The following is a 17,744-nucleotide window of genomic DNA, read 5'->3' as shown; positions in this document are numbered from 1 at the left end:
TAAAGGCCCCGCCCCGAAGTATAACGTATTTCCACAAAAGGCGGAAGTACGTAACAAAAATGAGTTTTGGTATTTCCTAACCCATGCGTTTCTTGGTTTACCTCTTAACTTCCCCTGCTATCAGAATAGCCAATTGATCATCATTTATGTTCTGGTTAGTCTAACGACATTTCAACGTCTTGATCTTTTCTTTTTTTTTTTTTTGCAATCCTTACCGTCCTCGTTACCTCGCTTACCGTGTTGTATGGATAATAACAGACAGGTACGTTGCAGGTAGGCTAAGTTAGCCTACTTCATTTAACGAATTAATTTAGGCCAAACAGAGTAAGGCCATGCAAAGTTTAACGTCAAATACATTAAGGCAATGTTATAACAACAGCTTTTGACTATAATAGCAAAGTAGTTCAATAGTTCAGCATCCTGTCACCTGAAAGCCAGACAAGTGCTTCAGCTGTTTATGTTAAACCTGTGTCGATGAAAACGGAATGCTAAAGTGTACAAACTTTCATTTATTTCAGTGTTAAGTATAAATCACACCCTTCCGGCCCACGGGGTTCCAGCTGATGTACAACAATGGCCATGCCTACAAGAGTGTTTCGCTTTGTGGCCTTCAAGCTCGGCAATGTCCCACTTAAAATGCCAGTGTGTACCTCAAGGCTGGCCCAGCATGATTTGCGTGTATGGAGTCAGAGAAGTCATGCCTCAAATCACAGATATACACGAAAGCAGGAGATTAATAAGGAGGATTTTGGTCTGGATGATATGGATGCACAGATTGAGGCAGTGATCAAGTAAGTATATTAGTCAAATCTAATAACTGTAAGGAATATTGTTTTATATAGGCTGTGGATGCTTTAATTCCATAGTATGTCTGATGGTATGGTATTTGCTTACAGAGAGGAGAAGAAAATAATGAAAACCTTGAAATTCCACAAGATCCATAGGCAGTTGAGGCCAAATGGAGCCCCAATAAGGACACTCACATGGGAAGCAATTGAACAGATCAGGTCCGACACTTGTACTTACAGGAATAATGTGAAATGGATACATAAATATACCATAATGTTTCTCCATGTTCTCTGTACTGCACAAAACATCACTATTTTAGTGACCTCCTGAACACTTGCATGCTATGCTTTTTTTTTCACCAGGTTTCTAAAACGGGAGTCTCCAGAGGAGTGGACCATAGAGCGGCTCGCTGAGGGCTTCTCAGTCACTCCAGATGAAATTTCCAGAATACTCCGCAGTAAATTCACTCCGAGCCCAGAGCGGAAACTGAAGCAAGATAAAATGGTGTTGGCTAAACAACAGCAACCATCTCTTGCAGACGGGACTAAGGTTCAGCCCAGGTTACTGCCCAGGAACAGCACCCCGATTACACTTCCTTTAGGAACCACAGGAGCCCTGGTGGCTAGTCAAAGCAAAGGAATGATTAAAGTGGACAGTAAAAGCTCTACTGCTATTTCTCTGGGGACCCCACAACGGTCAACAGACCATTTGAATAGCATGGTGCCCACACATCACAAAGATAAGACTTTAACTATTGTAAAGTCAGTGGAGTTAGAGGAGGAAGATGATGTTGATTATTCTGAAGATGGAGAGGTCTGGGACAGGGTTACTTTTTCAGATGCAGAATTACAAGACGTTGCACAGACTATGACTGAAGAACATATTCCAGTAGTACAGAAGGGGAGTGAATATTTTGACGCAGAAGGTAACTTTCTGTACCGGGTATGAAGACTGTAGCATGTTATGTAAAACAGATAACCAAGAATGCTTTGCATTTGAATGTGTAAATTGTACATTTGTGAGCGCAACAATATTAAACACTCCTCAAAGACTTGGCATAGTTAAAAATAAATCACACTTTCATGTGACTACAATTATACTCAATTTTGTTTTGAAAAAGATGAAGACAAATATTATTTTGAGACACAAAAGCAAAATCAGGGACACATTATTTATTTTTTTTCTTCAACCAAAGCAAATTCTTTTCAATATACAGAACAAGAGCAGCTGATACAAAGTTGGAGCAGCTGAATATTTACAGAGCTGTCACATTTAATGCTATGTACATTGATTCGAAACCGCAAGACAACCACCACACTTCAGAATCCAGTTAAATTAGGAGCATCTTGTATATGTACCCTATATGTAGCTCAACACACCAACAGCAATCACTTCAACCGGACCTATTGTGCAAATAATGGGACATAAACTGGTTTGTCACTAGGAAACCATGGAGCTACAACTCGATTAGCTTATGTTCATCTTATCAGATCTCTAGGCTGCCACTGTTATAAATTGGGTAAATGGCAGTCAGAAAATATTGCTTTTAAAATGGCAGACGAGAAGCCATCTTTGATGACATGACCATTGCTTCTTGGGTTTACAAAGCCAAGCCCAGTTCTCAGGTAACTGTTTAAAATTGCAGTAGTCGTATGACTTTGGGTTGGCCAATATTTACAAGGAAACTCAGTGAGGCAGACCAAATGAGGTACTGGTCTTAGCTTTAAACGCAAAGCCCTCTACAGTATGTGTGACAAACAAGACAAGTTCCATTGGAAACTGAATACAAGGGATGGGCACAAAGACCTGATACCCATAATCAATTATTTAACATGAGCTTTACACCACTTGTGAAGGCACAAACTATACCTCCATGTTAGGCACTTGTTTGAACATATCCAGACAGTAGTGTGTACATACTTGCAGTGGGTATTCTCTCGTCAGGAAAATGTATATGATCTGCAGTATAAACCTGTGCAGTGGAGGCAGAGCTTTTTTTGCACTGGAGGTCTTAACATACATTAATGAAAGCTGACAGGGAAATTCTCTACTGGAGTATCTAAGTCACATTAAATCACTAGCCTAAATGACTATTCATGTGTTTAATTCCATTTCAAACAATGAAAAAATAGACTAGGCATGGGAAGGAATTGTAAGGAAGACTTCTAACATGTAGTTCAATTGGGGGACACAATATACTAAACTATATCTCAAAATGTAGAAGGAACGTTAAAAGAACGTTAAAAGAACGTTAAAAGATACATCATTTTAATGGAAACAAAGTGGGAAAAAGAAAAAAGTATGAGAAATGGCTCACCTAACAAACATGCAGCTCAACAGCTATTGTGCTGTCTGATCAACCATTATGGTGCAAAATTGCTGTTAATGACAATGTTTTGTTAGAATTTAAAAAAATGATGCCCTCTACAAAAAACGTCACACTTCTTTATGAATATAAACACAGCCTATCAAATAAAAGTATTCCATTACATTCCTTTACTCATGTTTCCTTCAAATGTATTCTCTCTAATAGAAGACAAGATTGCATTTTACAAAATGAGGCCCAATCAAGTGCCTAAATTCTAGCCAATACCCTTTGAAAATACTCTCCTTACGGGGTCTTACATAAACTTGTGCAGCCACAAACAGTATCAAATTATTCCCAGTTATGTCTTTTGACAACAACTGACCAAATCCAGCTTGGTAAGCTTGCTTTGCTGATACACTGTATCTAAGCATTGTATTGCTTATTACATTAGAAATATGGCTGTCTAAACACTTATTCTATGTAAGTAGTTAGGTAAGAAGTTGGAAGTTCCTAGATGTTAATCCAAAATAAATATTAAACCAAAATAAAGGAACCTCTTAAAATATTCAAATCAATTCACAGAGGAGGAAAAAATATTACATTTTTCCATATTATTGGTGGATTATAAGGAAGTAAATGTAAATATGTATGTAAGGACCCCTAGAGAAAACTACTTTTGAGGTTGACAAGAAGGTAAAAAGAAAGACTGCCTTTAACAAATTAGTTTATCTGCACCCATGAACACACGTTTTTGTATAAAGATATGAATCTGCAATAGTACCTAACAATTTGCCAGACCAAATGACTTCCCATGCCAAATTGATGTTTTTACAACTGCTGTCCAAAAATTGATCATAAAAGATAAAACAGGTAAGTTTGTTTGTTTGTTTAATTTAAGGCCATTTCAGCAACTAAGGCTATTTAATGGCCAGAGCATTGTATGTTATAAGACAAGTAAGACTTACAACTAAGAGCGCTTACCACTGAAATATGCTCCGGTTGCTCAGCCTACAGTTACTACACCTGTCACTACAAGGTTCACGTGGATACCGTTTTGTTGAGCGCCGTGCAAATGGAGGCATCCTATCCATCAGCATCAGTATCAAAGCAGGAAGTGGGTGATGGGGGTTAATGAAGGCTAGATCTGCAGGAAATGACAGTGTGCTCGGAGAGGAGAGAGTATAGCCTTGCACTGTGATGAGATGAGACACCAAACGTCTCTCAGATTCCTGCAGCAAACCGAGATCTCCTCATTCCAGAAGGTCCTGAATACATATAGTACAATAGTGAATAATCAATAAATATACATTATAAAAGGCAAGCAAATACATAGTGATGGATACAGGGTCATTAAGACACAAGTTATGGACCTGTTAAATGTATGGCTAAGTTTAATGCTGTTGATCAAAACTGTGATGGTTACAGCACAGTTGATTTTTTGTCACAGCTGTAAAGAGAGAGAGGTTAAATGTGTTCATAAGAGTCCTACCTCATCTGAGTCATCGTGGAACTCAATCTTGGCAGGTGCTGCCACATTGGTGTCCAATGGCTCATCCACACCCTCAATGCCATTGACCTCTGCATTGTGTTGCAGGACAGAGTACCTGTGTACCAGGAACCTGTGGGGAACAAAGTAAGTCCTGTTGTCAAAACGCACGGCACACTCCTAACATGTACTGACCAAGACAACTTTAATTGATGGGACCTTACATAAACATTATGAAATAGCGAACTACTTTTATTTTGTATTTATATCAAGTAAATAGATCAACTATTGCATTATGCACACAGAAAGGACTCACACTTGCATACTCAAAAATATCCACAACCTATATTTGATATGCAATCTGAATTTTTATTCATCTGAAAGCCTCTAAGCTTTAAAGATTTTTTACTTGAGGGTCTAAGGTGTCTGCATGTTTCACATAGCTCATGAGGTGATTGGTGACTTTATAATCAGGTATGGCAGGCTCACCTTCCTCCACAGACATATTTCTTCACAAAGAGAACTCCAGCTGCAATGCTGATCACCAGAATGACAATAACAGTGGCGATTATGGGAGCAGAGCTGGAGGGGTGGATGTCCTTCTGTTACGGGATAAAGTGAGGGAGACAGACATTAATGTCTTAAAAAAGTCCATTATTTGACATTAATTTTGTCAGAGGCCATGTACAGTTCAGGTCCTGCAGAGTTAGCTATATGGCTAATTTACATTTGTGGTCCCTGGGCAAGGGGGATAAAATGACAATAGACAATACAGACAATGAGATCAATACAAAAAACACTTAACTTTTACAATTTGAAAATTGTATTTTATAATAAAGCCTGAGAAGCCTGCATAGACTCACCAGCAGCTCTGGGTCTATGAGGTTACTGACACAGTTCTTGCTCAAGTCAATCTCCTTTCGCTCCGGCTGTTTTCCCCCCTCACACTTATCACCTGGAATTTTCCGGTAGCTGGAGACATAATAAAAGATACACGGAGGTCATCCAACATTTGGAGTTAACGATTAACCAGTACAAATACGGAAAGATGAATGGAACCCGTATTCCAAATATGTGTTATAGAAGAACATGGCTCCTCTCTGACAAAGATACGGCAATCAGTCCTCCACTCCATCGGCTATCTACTCTTACTCTTGTTCCACCAATGGTAATTATGAAACCATAGGAGCTACAGTATCTGACCTCAAGTTTTATTTCCTACCTTCAGTTAAGATTTAACCTTTTGAGCACATTAAGCTACCCTTTCAAATACCCTTTCCGTGCCTGGAATGGCCTTACGCACAGGAATCTAAGGCCCACATAAGTGTGATATTCGTCGGATTTGACCAGCAACTCTCCTCCCACTCATTTCCTGTAGATAAAGCAGATGGAGATCCGGTAGCTGTGGCTTTGTAGACATCAAGGTTAAGAGGAGGAAGTCTTACCCACTGGTCTGCAGCTGTTCTTTCTTGCCATGGAGGCAGAACTCCAGTACATGGCCTTTGAGGTCAGGTTGCTCCACGCACTCCGAGCTATTTTCTGGACGGTAGTAGCCAAAGTCACTATGAAAGAGACACTGCACATTAACAACTGATAACACAGGTAACATAGATTAAAATGTTGTCAAAATACATAATCAAGTTACCAAATTCAGTGGCAATGAGAATTCAATCATCAAACAGAAATGACACATGATTGACAATTTTAGCCAAGGATAAGGACAGGGTGACATTCGAGGTCAGTGTGGGGGTGGTGGTGGGTTTGCGTAAGGGGCCTACCAGAGGAAGTCATCCAGAGTGCAGGGACAGGGCGTGTGCTCTTTGTTGACTGTATAGTCCCGTCCATTCCAGCAGACTGAGTCTTTACGCAGCCTCAGGAACCTCTCCTTGTACCCCAGCATGCATCCATCATTGGGATCGCTGATGTCATCAGAGTGAGCCAGCCACTGCACATAGTCATTATCCTGACCTGGATGATGAAACAAAAAAGGAGTCAGACTTCTGTAAAGCAACCATTACTAATAATACAAATAAAGCTCTTCTTTATATTATTTATACTACAAATAAACATTATATAATTGAACATTTGAAGCTTTATTTATATAGATAGACATGTGTGCACAGTTGACAGAGAGATATGGCATTAGCTTGGAATCAAGCAGTGCTAACGTACAGTCCCGTGTCAGAAGCTCCCTGAAGTCGATGGTGATGGAGACCCAGTACTGGCTGAGGAAAGAGTCTCGGTAACCCCAGATGCTGACATTCATGGAGCGTGCTCCAGGCTCCGACGCCAAGCCAGTGAAGTAAATTGGGTCAGTGGTGAAGTTGTACACATGCCAGCATTGACCTTCATCAGTAGAGAACCTGCAGAAAATAAAACACAGATGCACACAAGTTAGGATGTTACACATGCATATACATACACGCTCATACAATAGTGTTAGTTAAGTCAGACGTAACATAATAACGACCTCAGAATAAACAGACACATTTGTATATCTTTCATGGATAATCCAAGAGGTTATATTTAGTATAGTGTCCTTTGAATCCTTTGATGTGTTCAGTTCTGTTTATTTTCCTACTTCATGCGTGTCCTTTTCTTATATCTTTAATGATTCTGCACAATGTTTGTGTAGTCTTCAAATTAATTACAACCATCTGCAGTCTAGTCCTCAGTGTCAGAGGCTGATTGTTTGTGGAAATCGTCTGTCACAGTAAACTTTTAGGCTGGTGCTCACTTGACGGTGGAGATGGGCTCGTTACTGTGCTCAACAGCCACCAGCAGGCCCCCCGAGTCCAAGATGGAGTAGTGGTGGGGGCCTTTCAGCGCCTTCTGCCACGAGTACCCGCCGTCATCCGACACATACACATCCGGCGTCATCACGGAGATGGCATCGCCCACACTGCCTGCAACCAGTCAGAAGAAATGAAACTGTCCAGGATGAACTAACACACACTCACACAGTGTAATAAAGATAAGCACGAATTCAAATACATTCCACCTTGTTTGTTTAGGAAAAGGTAAACTCTAGATAAGACTGGAGCTGGGTAATACATTACCGATGTAGACTAACAGGTTTGTAAAACGAGTGGCCGACTGACTGAGTAGTATAACAGGAGGAGTGATTGTGGTGTTCAGTTTGGTGAAGTTTCGTACCGTGAGCCAGGATGAGTCCCACTGCATTGGGCTCGGAGAGGGGCAGCATAGGCACATTCAGCTTCATGGAGGTGCTGTATGACGCATGGATGTGTAGACTGCACTGCAGGATGAGATACCGCTCAGGGTCAAATCACTTGTACGAACGCAAATGTGCTATGTAGCACACAGACAGGAGAACAAGTGCTGGCCATAATATTGCCATAATATGTCAAACATCTATCTTTTAAAGAGCAACACCCTGAATGGAGCGTAACCATAGGGCGCCTTACCTTCTCCTTGTCTGCAGCAGTTGAGTCACACTGACTGTTTAGAGGTTTCTGGATGGGAACCCACTCTCCTCCCTGGTCAAAGGACATGACACTTTGCACAGACCCATCTACAGGACACAGGAAAACAGCCATTACATGCATCTGACAATACGCCATCTACACATTACAGGTTTAAGTGTTACCAAACAAAACACATCTGCTGAACTGTATAAAATATAAACTGTTTGGGCCTGACTCACACACATTAACAGTTAAAAATGAGGATAAACATTATTATATTGTGTATAATCACTCAATGTCACAATATGACACAGCACTGGCTTGCAATGACTTAACAGAACTCCCTCTGCTATACTTGTTCTGTTCTGTCACATTCTAGCATAGGTCATTACAAGGGCCACCATGGGAACTTCTAACATGGGTCCTGGTAAACATTCTGCCATTCGTAAAAAATGTTGCGTCATGAGAAAAGAAACTGGTAGAAGAAAGGCATACAACGTCAAGCACAGGTCCGTTTATCTGATGTAGTCATCCTTGAGTAAAAAAATTCAGTGGGGCTGAGAGTTTCCTTAAACAGATCATTAGTCCTCTATCTTAAGATAAGCAGTCCTACCCTCAGCCAGAATGCTGGTGATGAAGACTCCGCGGAGGGAGGTGACGTTGGTGAAGTCAGTCTCGCCCCCTGTGGTGGTGTACAGGTGGCGCTCTAGAGATTTGGAGTACACCGTGCCCCGGTCATCTGACACATAGATGGTGCCATAGCCTGTGTCTGAGGGAAAAAAGAGAGCACTTTATTTATGATACGCATGATACAATGTAGAAACAAAAAGAATATTCCAGAAGAAGAAGGAAAGTGAAGACTGACCACCCGGTTCATCCACGTGCATGAAGACCATGTCGTTGTTTGCCGCCAGAATAGAGTAGAACTGTTCATGGCCCACAGGAGGAAGCTGGGCCATATTCCACACCTCTCCTTGGTCTAATGACACGTAGATCATTCGCATGTTGGTCTGTGGGACATACAGTAACCATTAAAACATATCCTTAGTTTTTTTTACTTATTTATCTGGCTCACGCTTTTATCCAAAGCGAATTACATATGATAATATACAATTATTACAAGGGCCATTCTCCCTAGAGCAACTTGGGTTTAAGTGCATTTCTCAAGGGTACAACAGTGGCAGCCGGGAATTGAACCCACAACTACTTAATGCACACACAAACCAATCAGCTATAAAAGCTAGGGCAAAATAATCACACTGTGACAAATGTGAATGTGATTTTGTCTAAATACTAATGACACACATGGTTACAAAGTCACAGTGCATGCACTGGCACAACTATACGAAACTTACACTTCCAGTCATGACAGAGGCAAACAGGAAGCGTCCACCAATTCCAAAGGAGTAGATCTTCTCGGCAATGGTCTTACTAGTTTTCCCGTAATCTGACGTCTTTTTCAGCACAAGCATTCCTCGGTCATCTGAGGAGAGAAAGAGAGAGAGAGACACACACACACAGAGAGAGAGACAGACAGACAGAGACAGAGAGACAAAGTTATCTCAACAGTGCAAAACAACTTTGAGTAACAACCACAAGAACTATTGCTTGTATTTAAATAATACTGTGCTCTTTCAAGGACTGGCATATGCCAACCACCACTTTTCCTCTGAGACCTGCAGTAATTTTAACAACATGGAAGAAACTACGCATATGTGAATTCGTTACACTTTTCATCTCACTCACAGCAAGATCCGTTGAGATTTGTGGTAAAGAACAGGGTCTTGTCAATCCCCCTTGAAGAATGAACAAGATGTAAGAGTGTTAAAGAGTATATACATAAATAACAAATTCTATATGGCTCTGGGTTCAGCTAAGAGTATAAATCAATATGATGAGAGAGAGACTATCAAATATGAGAAATGTGCTTAATCTGACAGTATCTGAATTTTTCAATTGCAGTAATTTGATCATTGTAAGTAAAAACACTCATGTCAGTACGGACACACACAAAAAGATACACATTAATTAGACGAAAGTGGGTATTTTAGGCCCGGGTGACAACCTGTGTTTCTATAATTTCAGCAAGAAGAATTTCGTGCTGCATTTCCCCTCCCGCAAAAATGCCTCTTGCAGTAAAAACAAATGTCTCACTATTTACTTCCCTCTAACCTAAGAGGAACTTTTAGCGGCTCACTCTGGAGTCCTGAGCGCTGTCGGTCACGTGAGCTGCTTATCACATGGGTGTCGGTGCAACCTTGCCCTACTGAAACTCACACCTTGTGCAAACTGTCCTGTTTGGTCCAGGAACTCCCACCTTATGGTGTTGTCTGACCCAATTTCCCACAGGCTAAGGGTTCTAAGTGCGATACAGCAAGCATTCAAAAGGAGCGAGTTTCACTATGTGTCTATAAATATGCCTGAGAAAACATTGCAGTCATATCAACCCGCACAGAACATAAATAGAGAAATGGGGCCAGGCTCTGCTAGAAGGTTTATTTGACAGTCAAGAACAAACCCAATTTCCACATTTTGTCAAGGTTCGTTCCACTGAGCATTCTTCAGCATAGGATTTTGGTCAGTGGCTAATCCAGTAAAGAGCTGACACAGAGTGATCTGGGCTTTATGTGACATGCTTGTATCACCACTGAAAATTAGCAGTGATGGTCAACTGCAGCAGGCTTTCTGGATCTTACCATTTCATGAGGCAGACAGTTGAATGGATCATCCTCCAGTTTGAACCAAAGTTTTCTGACAACCACAGGTCATGCTGAAAAACATGATGATGTTATTAGGCCACCTACATGACATATCACACTGATTTAATAAACCTACACACATTCACAGAAACTACAAATTAGTATTCAGCTTCACTGCTTTCTACACAAAGTCTACAACTTTAGCATGTGTCAACTACTTAGCAATAAAATGTGCAGTAACATAATTTAGATAAGGACCGTGACTGATTATCTCCCATTAAACAATCATTACACATAACTGACAGAGTTCAGATGTTGTTATGTTTGAGTCAACTGATGCCTGTATGAGGGAATTCCACTATTTAGACAGGTGTGGGTGAAGCGCTACCTTGTTGCTTATGACAACTAGAACATTGGGATCATGTGGGTTGTACATGATCTGCACCATGGGATGGAAGGGCAGGTCAACATGACTGAAGCTGTTTCCAGAGTCTGATGAGAGGAAAATCCTTGACCCTGAAGTTCCCGACACATCCCCAGTGAGAATCACCTGAGCAAACACAGTGGGAAAATGAACCAGGTATTCACAAACTTCAACTCAGCTTCACACAGATGACCACATCATGGTTTACATATGGTTTGAATAAACAAATTAAATCTTTTGACTACACATTTTTGCATGTACCAATAACTGATGTCAATCTATTGTGAAATGTTGAAATGTGTATAAATATTTGAACTGAAATGTTGCAAACTAGATGTACCACATAGCGGTACAAAATATGACCGCCGCTCAGTCCTGTACATCCGTTCCGCGAAAATAAATCACACTTCAATTTGTCTCCATCTTTTACTCCATCCCCCACTCTTGAAACTTTTGTGTACGCTTGTTTGGCATGCCTGAGTGTGTGTGTGCGGCTGCACAGAAAGTAGCTTACTGGTGCTGAAAAGGTTAATAGATTGTAGAATAGCCAAAGAAGATGTAGCATTGTTATAAAACCTTTAAAATCTCTAAACAATCTCAAGTAGGGCAGTTCATCACAGTTCATCCATTGCAACTGGATTGATGAAAGGTCACTTACACCTGTAGGCTACATTGTATTTGGGAAAAGCAAAAGGTATCAGCATAATGTTATTTATTTATTTATTTATTTATTTATAAACAAAAACATCTCTGTCAGTTCCATGCCGTTTTCAACAGCTATCAAAAACAAAGGTCATTTTGGATGGATGGATTTTTTGTGAATGTTTTTTCTTCTACATAAGATTTTAGTCATCTTTAGTTCATGTGATACTTTATTGTCAATGCACAAATTAAGTAACAGTAGTCTGAAATGTTATTGTTAATGCACAAATTAAGTAACAAACGAAATGCTGTTTTACATCTAACCAGTGGTGCAAATAACTGACATGTCCAAATGGGCCTTGATGAAATGCGTCGCTAGACTGTTCCTACACATTTTAACGGGCCAAAGTTGAAGAGCTGTTGTCCGTTATTGTTCGTGCAAATATAGGCTGATTCATGTTCCCTTGCATTGTGTAACTGAGGTCCATGGCTAGTCTGGCTTTCACCAGACCAAGCTCAATCTTTTAAGAAATCAAAAAATAAATAGCGGGCAGATCAGGCTGGGTTCACCCAGCCTAGTCCATAGGCACCCGATATTGTTTAATTTTCCGATTGAGATATCCACGCTCTGGCTATTCTAAATGCAAAAATGCATCAGGGAGTTATGACAAAACTGTAACTGTGGCCCCCGGGGACGAAACGAAAATTTTCTGTAAAAGTCTAGTGGGGCTACATACCCACCAAATTTCATGTGTACCGGTGTTTCGGTGTCCCGGGTATCGTTGACCAAAAATTCAGGAAGTAGATGACGAAAAAAAAAAAAAAAAATTTGACAATCATTATATGACCGCTTCGCTAGCGGCGGTCATAATAAACACCATAGTTTATGTACCTACGACATCATCCTCACCTTCCCACAATTTTCAGGACCTATAGCGATGCCAAACTCTGTTTGAATGAAGGTGTTGTTGATGAGGTCTGTGACATCCTGGAAGGATTTCCCATAGTTCTCACTAGTACAGGAGCAGACAGAAGAACCAAATACCATAAACCAAAATAGACTTGAAGTTGAAAGTATCATTATTGAGACATAAGCATAACATAAAACCACTCATCACTAAAATGAGACAGAAAAGAAATGCTCATTACCTTCTGTATAGTTTGGACTGACCAAACCTTAGCATGAATAATGGAACCTGAAATGTTGTCAGAGCCAGGACAACCTGTATAGTGGAGAGGACAAACAGCACCATTCAGACAAGGATTACAGAACCTTCCGGAAACAATGATGTCATCTCAGTAGAAGGTTTATGAATTTTCTCCCAGTGGTGCGATGCCTGTGGGTGAAATCATGTCTGCCCCTAGGGATGCGCTCTATGGTAGTGGCACTGCTTAAAGCCAGTCTGCTAACTCCCTACAAGAAATAGAAAATAAGAGCATCCTACACAGTAGTGGTCGAGTATCTTTAGGACAATACACAAGGTTTGATCAGAGCCATCAAGAGAGTGGAATGCCCATCAAATCAGCGGAAAGCTAAAGGCAGAAAAACCACACGGGGAACCTTCATATTTCTTCATTTCTGAAAGCAGAAAATCCACATGTGCAGCCACCATAATTTTTTCATTTGTAAAGGGGAACGCATTCCCTTCCTTCATCTGTCTGCACAGATCAAAACTCCCTCGATATCCCTAAGAACACAGACATTTTTCGTGGTAAAGGCTCTCTTGCCTTCCTCTTACTCACTCTGCAGGGGGTAGAGCCCATCTCTTGGGAATAATCAAAGTGGTATAAACTATGCCAAAAATGGCTAGTCTTTATTCACTTCCTGACGAAGGTCACGTTGACCAAAACTTTGTTTCAGGGCTACTCTTAGTGTGCTGCTCTTCAGTGGTGAACGTTTGTATTCACTGTATTCTATTAGCAGTACTAACACATGGAAGGAAAGGCACCAATGCATACAGGCAAAACAGAGGAAGGGGATGCTTGGCTTGTAATGTCACTAGAGCACATTTTTCCTAGTGTTTTAGTGTAGTGCTCCTCAAGAGTTTGTTCGGTTCAGTGAAGCCGCTTGTTTTACTGAAGGCACAAAACCGGTTCCCTTACAATAAGGAGTTCACAAAGGAGGAAACGGCAGTAGTCAGAGCTGAGGCTGCTCGCACAGCTCTCCAAGGCTGCGCTAGGCTAGCTGCCTCAGCTTGTCTGTTGACAACTCCCTGCCATCTCCTCACCTGTGGCCTCAATGTTACACACTGCACGCATTTATGACCATGGCAAAATCAGTCGTACAGTTATTCAGAAAAACAGTGCAAAACCAAATATTACCCACTTAGCATACAAAGTGACTGCCTTAGAGCACACTAGCAGTTAGTGGAGCCTTGAGAGTCATTGCTAGGCCAAGGTTGTTATGCTTGGTGCTCCCACAGAACAGCACAAGGGCATCTGGGATATGGAGACTTTTCAAAGAAAAAGTAAAACTATATCTCCCCATCATGCCACACCTTTTTGATAATAGGTGTCATATAGTAATAGATCACCATTACCTGACTTATCCTGACTGTGTGACAGTCCTCCATTTATCCACTAGCTTTTTATGGCTATCTTTTAACATGGGCTGTTCACAACACAATACAGCCTTTGAATGAGATGCACCAAACAACATCATCTTGGTGATCTTGTGATTTCCCAATTGAATCAAGCCAACCCTGTCTTATGATGTCACTGTTTGAAGCACTATTTGGTGAAAAAACACATAGGCGCTAAATTTCACATGGGAGAGCATTAAGAGCATTGAGGGCCTGCAAGACAGAGTTGGCAAACCTGTTCAATACTGCGGCCAATATGATTGCAGGTGTGAATGAGAGGGTCGACTTTACACCCCACTGTAGTTTCACTGCAAAATCTGAATATCTTGACTCTCATGCAAAGAGCCCAATTAGCGAAGACCGGTAAATGCTTCACTCTAAAAAGTCCAGGACACAGAATAAATGTGTAGGATCACTTGAGAACACTGTGCCTGTAAGGAAATGCTCCAATTACAGTCACATGTAAGGGACAAGTAAGGGACAAATAAGGGCTGTTCACCAACAGCAGACCTAAGACATTCTTAAAGAATGGCAGAGTGGGCTCCATGTCAAATTCAGAGCTGAGGAAGCTTAGTAGACTGCTATAGAAGCTGCAGGTGCGTGTCTCAGTGAGACAGAGCTGCAATGAACAAACAGGAAAGTGTGAACCACAGAGTGAGAACTTACCCCAGTTCCATCGCCAACCCAAGCAAGGGACACAGAGCCACTCAGATCGTTGAAAGAATACTACAGAAAATGAAAACAAAAGTGTTAATACATAGTATGGATATAAAGCATTTTGAAATGTTGACACTTATTTCACACTTCTGGATGCATGACAGGAAGGTTTTACAGGAAATGCCAGCGGATGTTGCCCCCTGATCAGTATTTGGCACAAGACCAAAAAGGAACTTCTGCAAATTTCAATACTGAAATACAGGCACAAACTAAAACATGCAAAGCTTCCTGCCTTCCTGATTTGTGTTGCATGACTTTTTACCAAATGGTCATAATATGCTATTTTTAGTGTTCACACATTACATGCCTCATTTATGAGACAACTGCAAGATTTAAGAAATATACCTTTCATCTGTGGCACTAGTAAAATCAGCATTCGAAGTACAAAAAAAGTACCCTTTTGAGTGAATTTTAGACTGAAAAGAGAATTGAGGGAATGTTTAACTTCACATTAATTAAACTACTTCTCAACTCCCATACCTTCAAGTTTCCAACATGGTTTATGAGTGAACAACTGGTCATGTCATGTCCATGACAACCAGTATCAAGTTGTTTTTTAAAATCCTTCCCACGAGGAAGTCAACTAAATTATATTCCATTTCTGTCTTTAATAAGTCACTGAGCTAAAATATACTTCAAAACATTAGCTGGAGACCTTTGCCTAAACATAATATGAGGAAGTATATGTAGGTGTTTAAAAAAGCTATTTAGATTTCCATGAACCTGTCTCATTACAACAGCTCATTGGAGACAGTCATTTTAAAATATAAAGATATGGCAACACACTACGTTCATGTCTTATTTTTAAAAAAAAAATAATAATTTGAGTTTGTCCAAGTGAGAATCTTGCTGAACAAATATTTGTATACACAACAAGGGCCCCTATATCTATTTCATGCCTTATTATTACAAATGGCTTTAAGACAAGATTTTGTCCATTTATTGCACTCCAGCGAGCATGTTGGTAGAAAGAATATTTGCATTCCACACACAATATAGCTTTTTAATGATCTCCTAAGGCATGCATGTGCTTGAGAAGTATTTCATTGACTCTGTGTTTTCTTACCGAAACGTGACATGACCAAAATACTTTCAATTTCTCTGTGCACTCACTGCATCTGTTACCCTGAATAAAACACTTAAATCCTCTAATCTCCTAAAGCAGGTCTGCTCTAATTTGTCCCACACCACCATACACACACTGCATAAGGAATGACTGGCAGAATATGCTCAAACCACTCGAAACCACATAAGGGGAGGATCAGAGAAAATAGTATCTTTAATGAAGAATGATCTGACACCTATTCTCACTACATTGGATAATGACTTTTAACGTGCAGGCCAAAGTATTTTCCAGAATTCAGTGAAGGCAATAGTGGAATAATAGGCAAGAGGACAGCCAGACTTAGCTGCTGGCTGAAAGCTCTAGATCAATTCTCCACCCCGTGACAGGAGGCCTGTTCTGTATGTTGTTACACAAGTTTATCCAGTGCAGCGAGTTTGGACCATCTGAGTCGCCCTTAAGCCATGGACTGCGTGTGGGATTGTGCTACCCCCAAAGAGGACGTCAACAACAACACTTTATTTCTTACACTGACTCATGTAAAACCCGACCAAACGTTTTGGCTCTTTATTAGTGAATTGTAGGCTATATTTAGGCTATTATAAGGCATTATAGGCATTTAAACTTTGTCTGTTTTAAGAAGAGGGGAAATAAAGTTGAGCTAATTCTTCCTATACACTTGTACAACATAATAAGTATCGTAGCCTATCGTATTCCTACCTTTGGAAAAAAGAAATAGGCCGAAGCTAAGTCTAGAGGACAACAATAGACAAAAATGGGCTATGTGTGAAGATTTCACAGGTGCATGAGCAATTCAGTGACTTACGTTGTGAGTATTGTCGGCTAACTTGGTCTGGTATCCCTGAAGAGCATTACAGGTGTCTTCTCTTTCATCGGTGCTTCTCCTATTAACTTTTTGCCCAAGTGATCTTCTTGCAATGTGGTGCTGTCCCATTTGGGAACTCTTCGCGAAAAAAGATGACTGTGAAGATTGTGTAGATCCCTCTCGGAAATCTACACAAAACACCACGGGTAACAAAAAAACTAAGAGGCAGTACCACAGCCTCCCCATTATTCCAATGCTGTCTAAATCCAAATGGGATGATGAATCAAATGTCCATGTAATGCTAGTAAATTGTAGGTCGCTCCAGCGCGGCCGAAGATGTCATCAACAAAAACACAGTTTTCCTGACAGCGGGCTATCTGATCTGCTCATCGTAGAGACGGGTCAGTCAGAAGGTAGGCTACGTTTCGAGGCGGCGCGTTGATGCACAACGATATTTCCTTATATACTATTAATTTACAGGAATTTACGACTGTGCGTTAAGATTCAACAAAACGTACTCCTCGAATAAACCGACGAAAATGTTACATAAAGTAATATTGTGGTTGCATTGTGTGCCAAAATGTCCCTTTAATATGAGTCCCTATATTAAAACACAGGACTGCACCTTGGAGGCAAGAGTAAATGATTGGCTGTTGCTTCATGTGACAAGCGAAGCTCTTATTTTGATTGGTCTGCATCTTGTTTGTGTGCACAGGTTAAAGCAACGCTCAAGTTTGGTTGTCAGGGACCAAATCCATCCACATCATTAAATTATACTGA

General features: G+C 40.6%; 2 protein-coding genes across 2 annotated transcripts; one reads left to right on the top strand and one right to left on the bottom strand.

The window, feature by feature from the left end:
* The first annotated feature begins 48 nt into the window (after nucleotides 1-48).
* ngrn (neugrin, neurite outgrowth associated) lies at nucleotides 49-1,883 on the top strand. Its single transcript, XM_042096860.1, has 4 exons — nucleotides 49-262; nucleotides 519-791; nucleotides 897-1,007; nucleotides 1,152-1,883. The coding sequence occupies exons 2-4, from the start codon at nucleotides 574-576 to the stop codon at nucleotides 1,735-1,737; spliced, it is 915 nt and encodes a 304-aa protein (XP_041952794.1). The 5' UTR covers nucleotides 49-262; nucleotides 519-573; the 3' UTR covers nucleotides 1,738-1,883.
* Nucleotides 1,884-1,948: 65 nt separating this feature from the next.
* sort1b (sortilin 1b) lies at nucleotides 1,949-17,563 on the bottom strand. The gene is made up of 20 exons (XM_042096840.1): nucleotides 16,965-17,563; nucleotides 15,025-15,084; nucleotides 12,926-12,999; nucleotides 12,687-12,789; nucleotides 11,099-11,260; nucleotides 10,708-10,781; nucleotides 9,758-9,807; nucleotides 9,367-9,494; nucleotides 8,877-9,021; nucleotides 8,625-8,780; nucleotides 8,012-8,118; nucleotides 7,740-7,842; nucleotides 7,321-7,489; nucleotides 6,756-6,946; nucleotides 6,362-6,551; nucleotides 6,029-6,145; nucleotides 5,447-5,555; nucleotides 5,073-5,185; nucleotides 4,587-4,716; nucleotides 1,949-4,362 (listed from the first exon to the last, which is right to left on the bottom strand). Exons 1-20 carry the CDS (start codon nucleotides 17,208-17,210, stop codon nucleotides 4,348-4,350), a joined length of 2,442 nt encoding a protein of 813 aa, XP_041952774.1. The 5' UTR covers nucleotides 17,211-17,563; the 3' UTR covers nucleotides 1,949-4,347.
* Nucleotides 17,564-17,744: the final 181 nt, after the last annotated feature.

Source organism: Alosa sapidissima, chromosome 7 (assembly GCF_018492685.1).
Source record: "Alosa sapidissima isolate fAloSap1 chromosome 7, fAloSap1.pri, whole genome shotgun sequence".
Classification (NCBI taxonomy): Eukaryota; Metazoa; Chordata; class Actinopteri; order Clupeiformes; family Clupeidae; genus Alosa; species Alosa sapidissima.
The sequence above is the reverse complement of the archived record's forward strand: the minus strand, read 5'-3'. Positions and strand labels throughout refer to the sequence as shown.